The following is a 16219-nucleotide window of genomic DNA, read 5'->3' as shown; positions in this document are numbered from 1 at the left end:
AACTTCCGCTTCCTGTTTTGGGATCTCGCTTGTTGTCGGGAAGCTCTGGGATTCTGTCCACCCTCGGGGTCTATTTCTGGGGTCCAGGTTGACTCGCGGTCTTGTGCTGCAGCCATGGCGGCCTCCACGGCTGCCGGGAAGCAGAGGATTCCCAAAGTGGCCAAGGTAGGAGACCGCGAAGGGCTTTGTGGGAGGAGGCCCGGAGAGGGGCTTGCCCCAGCCTCCCCGGGGCCCGCGGCGGAAGACTGCCTAGAGCCATCCCACCCCGTGTGGATCGAGTGGAAGGGTCGGCAGGCGGTGGGGCGCAGGCTTTTGTCGCCCCGGAGACGCTCCCTTCCCACGCCGCGTTGGCGCGGCCTTCTTTCTAGGACGTGTTTTTGCGGAGGGAGGAGTGGGATCATTCGGCAGGATTTAGGCAGCGCGCTAGGCGCTGGGGAAGGAACTACGACCACAAATGACACGAGCCAATGTAAAATTGCAGCCTTGCCGAATACGAGTGAGGCGGCGTGGAATATGCCGTGGAATGATGGGGTTTGTATGACGGGTATGCAGAGTTAGCTTTCCTGAGGAAGTGGTATTTAAGCCGACACCTGGTGGCTGAGTAGGAGTTGCAAAGAATGAGAGGGCATGGGTTGTGTAGTGGCATTAATTTAATTAAACAGTAAGTTTGGTATTATATGATAGTTCCATCGGTGACTGATACTCACTGAGTGCTTAATGTGTGACGGGCTTTATCCTGAACCTTTCCAGACGCCCTCTCTCCGGTCTGTCTCTCCAGCCCAGGCGGCTCTCTTGAGCTTGTCCTTTACATATCCATTTAGATGAGTCCCAGAGATAATTTATATAAGTCACATAGCACAGCATCTGTGACTGCATGTGAGCTGTAGTCATTATTATCAAAGTCATTCCGCACATGGCATTAAACAATTAATATTTCTTATAATTCAATTCCATAAAATGTTATTGGGCACCAGTGGTCCAACAGATATACAGTGTGAGCCACATTATGTAACTTTAAGTTTTCCTGTAGCTACATTAAATAGTCAAAACAGGTGACATTAATTTTAACTGTATATTTTCTTTAATCCATTATATCCAATGTATTGCTAATTGAACATGTAATCAATATAGGAAATCTAATCAGGCAGTTTACTGGTTTATTTCACACTATGTCTTCAAAATCTAGTGTATATTTTACCCTTACAGTCCATCTCTATTCGGGCTCACTGCATTAGCTCATGACTACTATGTTGGACAGCACAGCTCTAAGACTTCAAGAAACTTATGGTCTGTCTAATGATGGGAATTTATTGAACTGTCTTTGATTTGAAATGCCATGAAAACAACCAAACGCAGTTTGAGGCATTATCATCCACATGGGGCATAATTGAAAAGTTCTGTAAATAGAGATTGTAACACTAGGAAAGATATAGCACACATCTTCATAAAACACCTCTAGTGAGAATTTACCTAAGCAGCCTCAAGGTTTATTATTATTCTAATCTAAAAGAGAACACTTGCTATTTTTGCTGCCTTTTCTCTTAAGACTTACCTATGGCTTTGTAATAAATACCATGCATAAGAAAGAAAACTTTGTTTTCTGTTTAATTTCATAGAGAAATGAAAACCTGTCATATGAAGAGGGCATCTTGTAATAATACAAAGTTCCCATCCTAAAAAAATGTCTTTTTGCTTCCTAAACCTTGTGTGATGAGCATCTACTAAAAACGAGAATATCTTCTATCTTAAAAGGTGAAAAACAAAGCCCCAGCTGAGGTACAGATAACTGCTGAGCAACTCTTAAGAGAAGCTAAAGAAAGAGAACTTGAGCTTCTTCCTCCTCCACCTCAACAGAAGATCACAGATGAAGAAGAATTAAATGATTACAAACTAAGAAAAAGGAAGGTCAGTCAGGGTGATATTTTCAGTCTGTTAATAACATTGTTATTACTTTATGGGTTAAAGTTTGCAGAATTCCTCATTGGTTAGAGAGGCTATAAGGATAGGTTAGTGTTTCTAGCCACATGAGTAATGTAACTCCTGGTTACCAGATAATTGCATTTTGCTGAACTTTAAAAAATATGCCATGAATTGTCTTTTAAAGTATAAAGAGATTCAGTCCACCAGAGACATAATTTTTGGTGCAGAATCAAAGATGGAAGTTTAACAAGTGGAACATCTGACAGCTGGAAGGGGCTGGTCTTAACCAAGGTCACATTATGTGCTCTCTCTGTACTACATTTTATGGTAGGAAAAGAGCTGAGAGAGGACTTGGGAATCTGACCTCTTCACCCTAGGAGGGGCAGAGGGAGAGAGAGAATCTTAAGCAGGCTCCAGGATCAGTGTGGAAACCCACACGGGGCTTGTATTTATGACCCTGAAGTCATGACCTGAGCCAAATTCAAGAGTCGATTGCTTAACCACCTGAGCCGCTCAGGCACCTGTAGGATAATTTTAAACCACTAAGCCTGTTGTATCTACTTATTAGTGATGTTCAAAGAGTGATGTATGAAATTCTGAGACATTACTGAGAGGACTAGTAGAAATAGTCAAGAACATTTCCATACTAGGAAAAAGTATAAAGTATATTAAAGTATCAGTTAGCTATTAGCAAGAAGAGAAAATACCAACAATTCTGCTAATAATTCTTTATATCTAAAATTTTTCTCTTCATGTGTAAGACTTTAAAGAAACACCTGAGGGGCAGCCCGGGTGGCTCAGCGGTTTAGCACCACCTTTGACCCAGGGTGTGAGCCTGGAGACCTGGGATCAAGTCCCACATCGGGCTCCCTGCACGGAGCCTGCTTCTCCGTCTGCCTGTGTCTCTGCCTCTCTGTCTTTCATGAATAAATAAATAAAAATCTTTTAAAACAAAAGAAAAGAAACACCTGAGATTGTAACCGTCATTCGCGAGTTTCTTATTTCTCAAGGGTTCCAGGATGTAATCTCTCCTAAATAACAACAAAATGAATAAACCTTTTAGAACAGGATTAATAGACAAAGGATGATGTCATTTTTATTTATTTTTCCCTTCAGTTTGACCCTTTTCCCCTTCCTCCAGACTTTTGAAGATAACATAAGAAAAAACAGGACCGTGATTAGTAACTGGATAAAATACGCACAATGGGAAGAGAGTCTAAAGGAGATTCAAAGGTAAAATTGCTGAATGTATAATTTCCTATGTCGAGATATAAGTTAAGAGACAGAAAAGTAGGAAAAGTTAAAGCACAAGTGAAAGAGCACACCTCTGCTAGTAATTTTCCAGGTTGTCCCATGGAACCTTTGGACTCCTTTGAGGAACCTCAGAGGCACTGTGGTAGGCGAGTCCTGGGAGGAGCAGCGAAGGAGATGCTAAAAATGGGTCTCACCTCCAGCACACCCTCTACAGTCAGAGAAGCACAGTTTCATCTGCTTTCTTTGTACTTGAATTTTTTTTTTTAAATAAAAACTGTTCACTGGAAACCAGTGGCCAACAAGATAAAAATCATAACCTGGCCCTTCCTGATGCCCAGCCTTTCTACATTCTCCCAGCATACCGACTGCCCCGGCTATGCCCATGTACTTGCCACCCGAACACATCGTGTCTCCTTACCCTACACTCAGCTGTTCTCTCTGCCTGGAATGAGCACTCCTCCCTACACACGTTGACCTCTAGAGCTTTCCTCAACTCACTAATTCTGGAGTTATCTACTACTTAGCCATTTGCACCAGACATTATTTCTTCCTTTTGGCTTCCTTGTGTAAACCTTGACTATATTGCAGTATAATTATGTGCATGTCTACCTTTCTTTAAGAGTTTGTAAGCTGCCTGAAAGCATGTCTTTTCACTTTTTTATGCCCAGAATGTGCTCATGGTGGATACCTGGTAAAATAGCAGGGCACTGGAGATGGTTTGAGATAGTTGCCACATGTGTTGGGTGTACTACTTTTGATATTCTCCAAATCTGCCTTCTTAAGGGCTCGATCCATATACGAACGTGCTTTAGATGTAGACTACCGGAATATTACACTCTGGCTAAAATATGCAGAAATGGAAATGAAGAATCGCCAGGTCAACCATGCCCGAAATATCTGGGACCGAGCCATAACAACTCTTCCTCGCGTCAACCAGTTCTGGTAAGTTTTTGAACTACCAAAGCAGCTTTTTGTAGGCCAGAAAAGTTCTACATTTTTGTGTATTTATTTTATTTTAATAATTGTAATCACATATATTTAATTGACATTCTACTTTTTCTTTAAACATACCATAAGTAGTTTTTAGTGTCCTATAGTATATTAAGTCATCACAACATGTAATAGCTATATAATCAAAACTAAAATTTGGGTTGTGATCTTTTGTGCATAAGAAACTTTTGTTGGACTAAGTGATTTTTAAGAAAAATGTATCTTTATTCCCTGTGGTTCACACTTTCCAGGTCTATATTTGATAAGGAAACATGTTCGTTTTAACCTTTGGGGAAGATAAAGTCCTAAGTCTTCACATTTTACAAAGTGTCAAAGATCATTTTTTCCGGGCAGCCCCGGTGGCTCAGTGGTTTAGCACCACCTTCAGCCCAGGGCCTGATCCTGGAGACCTGGGATCGAGTCCCATGTCGGGCTCCCCGCATGGAGCCTGCTCCTCCCTCTGCCCGTGTCTCTGCCTCTCTCTCTCTCTCTGTGTCTATCATGAATAAATAAATTTAAAAAATGATAAATAAAAAGATAATTTTTCCCCCTAAGTCATTTTGACCAAGACAGATATTTTGGGATGATTTTATTAAAGGTACAAGTACACATACATGGAGGAGATGTTGGGAAACATTGCTGGCGCCCGGCAGGTGTTTGAGCGCTGGATGGAATGGCAGCCTGAGGAGCAAGCCTGGCATTCCTACATCAACTTTGAGCTGCGATACAAAGAGGTGGATCGGGCCCGCACCATTTATGAACGATATATCCTTTGAATGAGTTGTGAGTATTGTCCTGGTTACTGCCGCTTCCATGGAGGTATAGTCAGAGTCTGGAAATACGGACAGTCATTAACATAAGCCTGGAAGCCAAAGATAGAGGTTTTATTTGCTTCATGAGCTATATATATTTTTTCTAGAGAATAGGGTGGTCAGAGTAAAAGTTTGTGGTCTAGGTAATTGAGCTTTTTCCAGTGAAACTTTGGGTTTGTTTATATTTTGGCATTCCTTCTGGAAAGTGACATAGCAAGGCTTTGGCTGCTGTAGCCAGTCCTGTTTTTCTAGGGCTTTATTTCTAGGTTTTTCTAGGGTGTTGATCATTAGCAGCACTACTGGAGTCCATTCAAAGGATAGAGACAGGAGGGCAGCATAGTGTAGCAAATTCCAGCTGCAGTGCCATTTGCCATTTGGATGGGTGTGAGTCCTTTCTCTGGCACCTGTTAATGGAGCAGCCTCAGACAAGTCACTTAACACTTCTGAACCTCAATTTTGCCTTTATAAAATAAAACCAAATCTACCAAGATTAGGTGTTTTTAGGATTTAAGATTATAAATCTATATGAAGGGTCTGTGTGTGTATACACATTGCCCTTGGAAACAGTGATTTGGTATTTGCTGTTTAAGTGACTTAATAGAACAAAGCTGCCAGGAAAAACAGCAATCAACTTTACTATGCAATTTTAAGGTCTCCATTACTTCTGCCCATTTTAATATGATTTATTTAACAGAAGCTTGTATAGTACTTGCTAATGTGCCAGGCATTGTTGTAAGCACTTTACAGATACCATTGCTTAATCCCTAGGCAGTCCTGCAGTGCAGGAGCTAATCCAGTCTGCAGGATGGTAAATGCAGGCACGAGCGCAATAAGCAGCATGGCCAGGGTCTCTCAGGTAGTAATGGAAATGGGCTTTGAACCCAGCTGTTAACTTCGTTGCCATATTTGAACATATTACTATGGAATTAATGATTTCCTTAAGCAAAGTAGATGAAAATAGATTTAATCTATTAAGATATAAAATAATTCAAAACTTTCTTTTGTATGTCAACCATATTTCAATAAAAAAAAGAGAAAAACCTAAAAAATTCTTCTCTTTTGCCAGTACTTAGCAGTTTTGTTTTTGTGAGATTTTTTTCTTAGTCATTAATTCAAATATTAATGTTATTGAGCATATAATAGAGTAGGTGCCATTTGTTGAGTGGACACATTCTTTTGGCCCCAAGCTGCAAGGGATTTTACACACATTTCCTTCTTTAAAGCCACTGAGTTGGGGCAGCCTGGGTGGCTCAGTGGTTTAGTGCCGCCTTCAGCCCAGGGTGTGATCCTGGAGAACCAGGATCAAGTCCCATGTCGGGCTCCCTGCATGGAGCCTGCTTCTCCCTCTGCCTGTGTCTCTGCCTCTCTCTCTCTCTCTCTCTCTCTTTCTCTCATGAATAAATAAATAAGAAATCTTTAAAAATAAATAAATAAATAAAACCACTGAGTTGGGTTAGTATTATTTTTCTCTATTTACAGATGATAGAACTGAGTCTTAGGCAAGTTAAATGAATTGTCCAGGATAGCATGGTTTATAACAGACCTCCGCTTTTTCATTTCTCAAAAGTCCCATTTGTACCCACTACAGAAATACTGAATAAGCACTGGAGGAAGACAGATGAACCAGACACAACCCCCTGCCAGAGGTTACAGATTACCGGTTCTTCATCTTTGCATATGTTTTATCAAACCCTATAGTTTGTATTGTTGGGGGTTTGGGTTTGGGTTTGTTTTTGTTTTTTTAAAGCCTTGTTGTCTTACATGGTATTTCCTTAATTCCCCTGAACTTGTTCTCGTGCACCCTGATGTTAAGAACTGGATCAAGTATGCTCGCTTTGAAGAAAAACATGGTTATTTTGCCCATGCACGGAAAGTGTATGAGAGAGCTGTTGAATTCTTTGGAGATGAACATATGGATGAACACCTCTATGTTGCCTTTGCCAAATTTGAAGAAAATCAGAAAGAAGTAAGTACACTTGAAGATCTCAGTTACATTGCAGAACAGTTTAGGAAAGAATACTTGTGCACATGGAGTTCATTCCATTTTCTTATTCACTTATCCTTGGAAAAAATGTTTCCAGAATCTCTCAGAGAAACAGCACACATTTGTGGCTTAGCTGCAGATTGGGAACTGAGCAATTATACATTGTACTAAAGTGTCCTAATTGTGTTGTCCTTTTTGAAAATTAAGCTTTTATATCTATGATGAGAATACTGTATGTAAACTGAAAGTTCATCATTTGTTCTTCTCATAAAAGGGCTCTACAGGTAATAAACCTGGAAAACAAAAGTCCAGAGCCTTTAGAACAGAGAACAGAATTTGAAATGAAAACAGAGGTTGCCCCACAAATAAATCGGTTCTGATCCTCCATAATATATATGGAAATAATCCCTTAAAGTAACTCAGATACTACAGAATCGAGAGAGATGGGCTAAGGTCCAAATACAGGGTCAAGCCAGTGGGAATTATGAAGGGTTTGAAGCATAAGAGTGGTAGGATGTGATTTATATTCTAAGGAAGGCCTCTAGCTAATCCATGTAGACTGTATTGGGGAAAACGACGGTGAAAGTGGAAATAAAGGGACTTTTGAAGTGGTTGTGGAAGAAATGGAGATGGTTTGGGGGTGGGGGGGGGACAAAGGGCCATGTTGAAAAGGTAGAGGTGGCAGGGCTCTTTGAGGTAGTGCATGTGGGGAATGAGGACAGGAAGAGTCAAGGAGGACTCTTGGGGTTTGGGGCTCGAGCAAGTGCATGACTGTAGGTATTGCTTACAAAGACTGGGAAGACAGAGAGACCCAGGTTTGATGGTGAGAAAAAGGAGGTCAGTTTGGGACCTTTTTAGTCCTAGATGCACAGACGATACCCAACTGGCAGTGTTAGGTAGACAGTATTAGGCGTGGAGCTCAAAGAAGAGTATTGGTGTGCCCTGACAAATACCTCAACAGGAGGGAGAAAAAAGTTTTTTAGGACATTTTGAAACCGCACAATCTTACAGGTAATATATTATGTCATAATTACTTTCCAAGTTGTTGCTAGAGTGAGAATATTGTGTTGAGAAGTAATCCTCCTATCTGCTTTTAGTTTGAAAGGGTACGAGTGATCTACAAGTATGCCCTGGATAGAATTTCAAAGCAGGAGGCCCAAGAACTCTTTAAAAACTATACCATCTTTGAGAAGAAGTTTGGTGATAGGCGGGGTATTGAAGACATCATTGTGAGCAAACGAAGATTCCAGTATGAGGAAGAAGTGAAGGTGAGTGCTGATGCGGACGCTGACCCCTGTAGGTAACAAACATGCTGACCAATAGCAGCTACAATGAAGGGAAGAATAGCAAGCAAGGACTCCCAGGGATCATGCTCTTGCTGATACGTCTGCAGTTATTGGCAGCCACTGCAACGGGAATCAGCAGGGCTCATAGAAAAGGCCAGCAAGCAACGCTTGGGTTTGCTCTGCCACCCACATGTTGAAAGTCACTTTGCTGCTTGCTGATTGTGTACCGTAGAACTTGAGCAAATACTGGGAATCCATTTGAACTCATTTCTGAAGAAGATGGACGAGTCAGAGATTGAGCCAAATAGCTTTTGTGCACTACCTTTTAGCTTAACTGCTTGAACAAAAGATGTACTGTAGATATGGTTCTCTTCTCTATCTGTGATGTACTATTTTGTTTCAGATTCAAAGGCAGTAGTGTTTCACTAATCTGCTGTGTATCTTAAAGCTTTTGCTAAGTCAAATTAATTAGGATATTGCCAAACAAAGGACTGGGTCCTGTGTTAAATGAGGTCAGTAAGATATATTCAAGATAAATGACTTACTGGAGAAGGCAGATTTCACATTTGTGGCCATGGTTCTGATTGCACTGTAATTTTAAATCTAGACATCATAATGATATGCAGTCACATATATAAACAAATACATTCATAAAACTAGGCATCTGATTATTGAGTAACTATCTTGAGGGTGGTGGTTGTATATGAAAGCAGCCTTGCCGTGGGACACCTGGCAAATAATCTGTCCTCTATGTTCCTTTTTCTTTTCTATTTATAGGATCTCAGGAACAGTATTTTTATTTTTTTATTTTTATTTTTTTTAGGAACAGTATTTTTAAATGAGCTAGTTTGTGAAATCTAGAAAAAAAGTTGCTAAAATACAGTCAATCAAGGGTGTTCTTTTTCCTCACAGAATCCAGCGAGTGTAGCTCTTGGTTTGATTTTTATTCATTAAACTTACGGTCTTTTAGGCTAATCCACACAATTATGATGCATGGTTTGATTACTTGCGCTTGGTGGAAAGTGATGCAGAAGCAGAAACCGTTCGAGAAGTCTATGAAAGAGCCATCGCCAATGTGCCACCCATTCAAGAGAAGCGGCACTGGAAGCGTTACATCTATCTGTGGGTCAACTATGCACTCTATGAAGAATTGGAGGCCAAGGTAAAAAGTGGACTTCCGCATCAGCTATTGATGGCTGCATCAGCTCTGCGCGTATAGGTCTGCTGTTTTGGGTAGCGGTGGGTATGGACATGTGCGATCCCTGAAACAGGAATCTAGCTTTAGATTCTCGGCCATACAGTTACATACTCTCTCTGCAGCCTTGCAAACTCTTAAACCTGTCATTGGTCCAGGTGAGGTATTTTGTAGTATTTTGTGTTTCAGACCTGAGGCACAAGATTATCACTTAGAACTTCGGAAGGGAACAGTAAAGCAGCCTTTAGCTTATTTTGTGTCGTTTCCTGGATTGCCTCCTCAGTAGGGATCACAGCTAGAACACACATCTTTGCTTTTAGTAAAGATCAAGGGAGATTTTCAGAAATCGGCTGTTTTTAAATTAATTGGGAAAGATAAGCTTTCTGCTACTGATCTGAGGCTATAACTCATCTTTGTTTCTTTCTGCTCTCAGGCGAAAAGCTTCTCTACAGCGAAGCTCTCAGGGTTTGATGGCTATCTCATTGGTGATTCTTTAACTAAAGTTTGATGGCCCCTGGTGGTTCACACTTGATCATAAATGATGAAATCAGGGTTTGAGAATAGCATGCTGTGAAAACACTCTGTGTGGGGGTGTACATTTTTACTAGTACTAGCAAAACCAGCATCAGTAACCGACTTCAATATGTGATGAAAATTTCGTTCCTAATACAGGATCCCGAGAGGACAAGACAGGTGTATCAAGCTTCTTTGGAATTAATTCCTCATAAAAAGGTATGTTTGCTGTAAGTGGTGTGTTCCAAACTGTCAAAATCCTGCTTCCGTTACTTATGAAATAATACTTAACTGTTTGAATAGTTTGCCAAGCAAAAACCTGTCAGAACAAAGTATGCCCTTCGCCTCTGAAAACACCTCACAGTCTAGTTGAGAGGGCAGCCTGTGTTAAATAACCAACGAATAATACAGAGAATAAGGTAGAATTTCAGAGGAGGATGGGTCATTGGAACAGGCTGGGTGGAAGGCGGAAGATGCACATCTGGAGAGCATGCAGCAGGTGCAGGAGACAACAAACAGGTGTCTGTTGCCATCCAATGGGACATGTGTGCGTGAGGGAGCACTGGATGCACGAGTTCTGGAAATAGTTGGGACATTCTCTCTGTCCTGTTTCCCAGCATGAGAAGCCAGCAGAGACTTGACCAAGTTACTGTCTAGACTAGTGGTGGCTTGTTCTTCCCACTCACAAGCATACCCACAAAACAAAGCCAGTTCTCAGTAGGGGCTGCAGGGCCATGCAGTACAGTGAAGTCTTTGGATTACTCTTTCTAACTTTTGTGAAATAAACATCATCATATTCACTTAAAAACAAGAAAACGCATCTGTCTTAGCTCTGAATATTTAGGAAAATCTAATTACATGTGGCCTTTTATTAAATTTCTAACTTCAGTGTAATAGAAACAACTCTTTTAGATGTTTTTGTGTGCTTTTGTTTTCTAGTTCACGTTTGCCAAGATGTGGTTACTGTACGCACAATTTGAAATAAGACAGAAAAATTTACCGTTTGCCAGAAGAGCTTTGGTAAGTAAAGGAAGGTTCAGGGGGCTCCTGGGTGATCCAGTTAGTTGAGCATCTAACTCTTGATTTTGGCTCAGGGCATGATCTCAGGATTATGAGATCCAGCCCCACATTGGGGTCCATGCTCAGCATGGAGTCTGCTTGGGATTCTCTCTTTCTGCCTCTCTCCCTGCATGTGTTCTCTCTCTCGTTCTCTCTTTCTCTCAATGCCCCCCCCCCCTAGTAAATAAATAAATTCTTTAAAAAAAAAAAAAAAAAAGAAGGATCAAGATGCATTCCTGACTTCTTTGAGGAGGAAATTAAATCTTAGTGCTTATAAGTTGGACAGTTCCTACTAAGAATGCTACAAAAGTGTTCTGCCTTTATAACCTGAGGTGTGTCAGAAAATGCATGGCCTTTGAAGTTTGGGTGATAATGTTTAATTACTCTGTTTTAACATTGGCAGCTTTATCTGTAGCTGCCAGTTACCAGATCTCTTCTCAGACTGTAAGATCTGATGTTACATCACATTAGATCTTAAATCAGATCTTTAGTAGACTGATCTTGTGCAAAACCTGGGAGTATTACCCGTGCCATCCTCTTAGCAACTATCCTGAAGTCTCTTAATAAGATCAAATACTGTTCAAATGCAGTGGTCCTTTTGTAGGCCACTCTTGCCCTGGCTGAGGGCAGCACAGCAGGTTTCATTCTGTGATCACTACTTTACTTACAGGACGTTTTATCCATCTGACATCTGGATTCCCTTAGGTGCCCCTGAGAAACTAAGTAAAATCCAAAGTACTTGTGAGACAGTTCTGCAACCCCGTCTTGCTGAACAGGCACCAGCGGGCATCAGCCCTCCTGACAGCTGGGTGAAGTGCAGGGTTTCCGTCAGCCTTTTGTTAAGAAGCAACGTGGGCAGTGTGATACCACAGAGGGAAAGAATAGCTTGCCATGTTTTTTCCCAGCAGAGAACAGCTGCTAGGATAGTTTGGTGATGTCTGTACACAGGTTGAACCCACATATCCTAGTGTTTTGGTCGTTTTATTTTCCAGGGAACTTCCATAGGCAAATGTCCAAAGAACAAGTTATTTAAAGGTTACATAGAACTGGAGCTGCAGCTTCGAGAATTCGACAGATGCCGGAAGCTTTATGAAAAGTTCTTGGAATTTGGACCTGAGAACTGTACCTCTTGGATTAAATTTGCAGAATTAGAAACGATCCTTGGTGATATTGAGAGAGCCCGGGCAATCTACGAGTTAGCCATCAGTCAGCCACGCTTAGACATGCCGGAGGTGAGGATCTCGAGATGAATATGATTTGGTTTTAGATATTTCCCTAGTATTGCTTTAGATGACCACCTAGATGTGTGTGTATTTTAGAGTATAAAGATAAACTCACCTGTAGTCTTGTCAACTCAGATAGTACTTAACTGTTGGAGGCAATAGAAGAAGGATGGGGGTGGAAGAAGCAGCCCTCTAGGAAGATACCAGAGCCCAGCAAAGCCCCAGGATGACACCAGGATGAGTTGGGGTATAACAGGGCTGGTGACTGGCTCTCTTCCTCCCTTCTTCAAATAGAAGGCTAGAACAAAAACAAATAGAAAGCTAACTAAAGGAGATGGGGCAGGGATGGCCAGGCAAGGAAATAGGCAGCAGGCAGCTCTGACTGGAGAATAGGGCAGATGAAGGTTGAGACTGCACATCTCTAGATTGTCCTGGCACAGGTTTTCCCAGATCGGGCCAGCAAAAGAAGCTCTGTATAAACCACCATATTGCTGAAATTAAATTGCCAAGGTCCTGACCTATCATAGGAGCTAAAATTATCCCTTCCCTATTTAAACTTGAGCCACAAGGTGGCGCCAAACCACGGAGAGGCTGGATTTGAGAGCCACTGAACTCACCCAGCCTTTTTTGTTAGTCCTGCCCCAGTGTGACTTCATTTTATGGCTTGGGCTGCATAGACCAGGGCTTTGTGTATTATTGGTTCCGTCGCCTGGCCTCCACTGCTAGGCGTCCAGGCCATGTTTTACTTCATCCTTTTTCTCTGACAGGCAGTACCCAGCAAGTAGGCTGGGTACTCAGACATGAAGGAATTTACAGTGGAGGTAAGAAGAATATATCCTGGCTAATCTAGGCATGTCTTCTGGCAATGTCAAGTTGATAGGATCATGGCAATGTCTAGGAGACTTGGCAATCTCTGAGCCTTTCTTGGTAAGTCTAGCATTTGAAAAACTCTGAAAGAAAATCCAAAAATGAATCCTGAATCCAAAGCCTTTTATCTCATAATGTAGAATGGTAACCACATTTTGGCCAGCTTGTAAACACCACTGGTTTTATTGTGTCCAGATGCTGCCTGTTCCTTAACTGTTCATAGAAGTTCCTAGGTTCTAGGTGTTCTAGGTTGGAATGGTAGTTAAGCTCAGCTTTGGATAGGGACGTGTTGCTCTTTAAATGTCAAGGCTGATTTATTAAGTTTTCTTTTGTAGGTGCTTTGGAAATCATACATTGATTTTGAAATTGAGCAGGAAGAAACTGAGAGAACACGAAATCTTTACCGAAGATTGCTTCAGCGGACACAGCATGTCAAGGTACCCTGCACTCTGTAGATTATCTCTGATTTTGGTTGAATCAGCAGTCCTGAAGGAAATAACATATTTTTGTATTTTAAGTGTTTCAAGTTTGGTTTGTAATGATTTTCTTGCATTTAGAAAGAGCCTCTGAGTCTCAGAGGACTTTGTGATATAAAGCTTATAGCAGGTCAGTATTTATACTGCATTTGAATAACTTTAATATCATAGGATTGAGTAAAAAGTTAAACTCTTTCCAGGATTTTACGACTATTTCAAACACCTAATTGGTTAGAGAAGCAGACTGATTTCAACATTATTGAAGCATATAATCAATATGTTCTTTAGAATACTATAGATAAACACGTTAGTATGTTCAGATGTCATTAACTAGAATTAGCATTACTACATGACCATTTTCTGGGTGACATGGTTAATTTGCTTCTGTAATAATTTTTCTAAAGGTATGGATCAGCTTTGCACAGTTTGAGCTATCATCAAGGAAGGAAGGAAGTTTGGCTAAATGCAGACAGATTTATGAAGAGGCTAACAAAACCATGAGGAACTGTGAAGAAAAGGAAGAGAGACTTATGTTGCTGGAATCATGGCGAAGCTTTGAAGATGAATTTGGAACAGTATCAGATAAAGAAAGAGTAGACAAACTCATGCCAGAGAAAGTCAAAAAGAGAAGAAAGGTCCAGGCTGATGATGGGGTAAGAACTGAGCCTCTGGTGCTGGTCATCTCATGTCAGATGAGCAGAAATGCATCTGACTTTGAAATTTGTACTTTTAAGTGTCATATATGAATCTGAACATGGGAGCAGATAGCCTGGAGTAGGAGATGGTTGCAGTCTGTCTACCTTGGAAACACAGAGCAGAGTATATAGATCACCCAGGGGTGGAGAATGGGAGATAGGTGGCAAAGGTTTCTGGGAGGTGGTTGATTCCGGGAACTATATGAAGCATGATGTTTCTGGAGCATTAAACAGGAGGTCAGAGTGAAGGGAAATGAAACTTAGCTTTTAGGTAGGATCCAAGCCACAGACTTTGTAAGCTATAGGAAGGCCCTTATGCACAAAATAACATGACCTAGTGGTTGGCATCTCCTGCAAGCATACCCAAGGGGCTCAGAGTTGAGGAGGACCTATTGGGGAAGCTATTGTAAGCAAAGCAAGTGATGGTGGAAGCTGGCACTAGGGTAGTCTTTAGGAAGCCAAATAAATGACCAATTGGAGTTGGGGCTGTAAGGGCAAGGAGTCAGAATAATAGTGCACAGATTTATGACTTTGGTTACTGAGTATTAAATAAGTCTTTAAAAACTTAAAATCTTAGAAAACTAGATGAAGGTGGACATGGAACATGGGATATCTTGGTTGATATAAGAGGAGGAGCTGTGCTTTGATTTTTAGGATCTTTTCCCACTGGTTTTTAGCTCTCAGTGAGCTCCACTTGTAGCAACCCCAACCCCAACATCTACTGTTTGGGTTTTTTTTTAATTCAATTAACATGTAGTATATAATTAGTTTCAGAGGTAGAATTAAGAGTTTTATCAGTCTTCTGTAATACCGAGTGCTCATCACATCCCCTGCCCTCCTTAATGTCCATCACCCAACAGCTACTTGTTTAGCCCAATCTTGCAAGCCAGCCCTGGTTCTTCTGAGATGGGCTTTGGTGTGGTTTCGTAAAATGAACGTAAGTTAAATTTGAAGAACTCTGTGGGTTTTGTGGCGAAAATTCTGCACTTTAACTGCAGTGTATTTCAGTCACGTGTTAGCTTATCTTTTCATTGTTTTTTTTTTTTTTTTTCCCATAGTCTGATGCAGGCTGGGAAGAGTACTATGATTACATCTTTCCAGAAGATGCTGCCAACCAGCCCAACCTCAAGCTCCTGGCCATGGCCAAACTTTGGAAGAAACAACAACAGGAAAAGGAGGCTGCCGAGCAAGACCCAGATAAGGACATTGATGAGACTGAATCCTGATTTTCTTGTTCATTTTGATAAATGTTTTATTATTTTTATAAATTAATCATTTGGAACTCTTGTGGCTCTGTTTTTTTACACCTCACCAGTAACGAATTGATTGGAGTCTTTGATAGCTACTTTTTGAATTATTTTTAAAATGCTCTTGGGGTAAGTGAGGGATTGGGGGATTGCAAGTAAATTTTTCTAACTGCTGGATTTATCTGAGTCTAAGCATTTTTTTTGGTCCACATCACACATTAGGAAATCTAATTGAGGTAATGCTTTCAGCTATTTTAGATGGACCTACAGACTTTTGAAAGTGGTTTTCTAGAGATGTTCAAGTTACATTCTACAATAACGTTTAAGGTGGTTTTATCATGCTTTTCTTCATAATGATATATAGAGCACGCTCACCTGAAACCTCCAACTTTTCTGAATCTTCAGTCACATGGACTTGAGTTTCATTCCCAGCTCTGCCATTTAGTGATCTATAACTTAACCTTTTAGTTTCTTCACTTACAAAATGGCCTTCTGCCAGTTTGTTTTGAAGATTACATTAGAAATGGAATAGACCTGGCACATTGTGAGGGCTCAATAAAATGTTCATTTCCAGCCACTTTCCTAAACATGTTCATCCTTGTAGAATTGAAATGTGCTTAGATTAACTTCTAAATATCTGTACCTTCTTAACAGTGGCCATTGGTACTATGTGCTTCTGAAAAAGCTAGTTGGGAAAT

The 16219-nt window shown here is 40.9% G+C and overlaps 1 protein-coding gene across 4 annotated transcripts; it reads left to right on the top strand.

The window, feature by feature from the left end:
- Positions 1-2: 2 nt before the first annotated feature.
- CRNKL1 (crooked neck pre-mRNA splicing factor 1) lies at positions 3-15698 on the top strand. 4 transcript variants are annotated; one of them, XM_041732559.1, is made up of 15 exons: positions 3-165; positions 1753-1905; positions 3062-3153; positions 3255-3419; positions 3958-4116; positions 4763-4929; positions 6764-6942; positions 8058-8228; positions 9217-9408; positions 10114-10173; positions 10894-10974; positions 12006-12245; positions 13439-13540; positions 13984-14232; positions 15333-15698. In XM_041732559.1, the coding sequence occupies exons 1-15, from the start codon at positions 115-117 to the stop codon at positions 15498-15500; spliced, it is 2229 nt and encodes a 742-aa protein (XP_041588493.1). In that variant the 5' UTR covers positions 3-114; the 3' UTR covers positions 15501-15698. The 4 variants fall into 4 exon arrangements, with proteins under 4 accessions (XP_041588493.1, XP_041588494.1, XP_041588495.1 ...); XM_041732560.1 differs by lacking the exon at positions 3255-3419; XM_041732561.1 differs by lacking the exon at positions 3-165 and having other exon boundaries at positions 1767-1905; positions 3037-3153.
- The last annotated feature ends 521 nt before the right edge of the window (positions 15699-16219 follow it).

The sequence above is a fragment of the Vulpes lagopus genome, chromosome 18, assembly GCF_018345385.1.
Source record: "Vulpes lagopus strain Blue_001 chromosome 18, ASM1834538v1, whole genome shotgun sequence".
Classification (NCBI taxonomy): Eukaryota; Metazoa; Chordata; class Mammalia; order Carnivora; family Canidae; genus Vulpes; species Vulpes lagopus.
Note: the sequence above shows the minus strand (reverse complement) of the source record. Positions and strands in the feature narration are given on the sequence as shown.

Excerpts from the sequence above, each read along its gene's own strand:
- CRNKL1 (XM_041732559.1), top strand. The coding sequence starts at position 115 with ATGGCGGCCTCCACGGCTGCCGGGAAGCAGAGGATTCCCAAAGTGGCC. Across the intron at positions 10,174-10,893 it reads AATTAATTCCTCATAAAAAG|TTCACGTTTGCCAAGATGTG; the intron begins GTATGTTTGCTG and ends TTTGTTTTCTAG. Across the intron at positions 14,233-15,332 it reads AGGTCCAGGCTGATGATGGG|TCTGATGCAGGCTGGGAAGA; the intron begins GTAAGAACTGAG and ends TTTTTCCCATAG.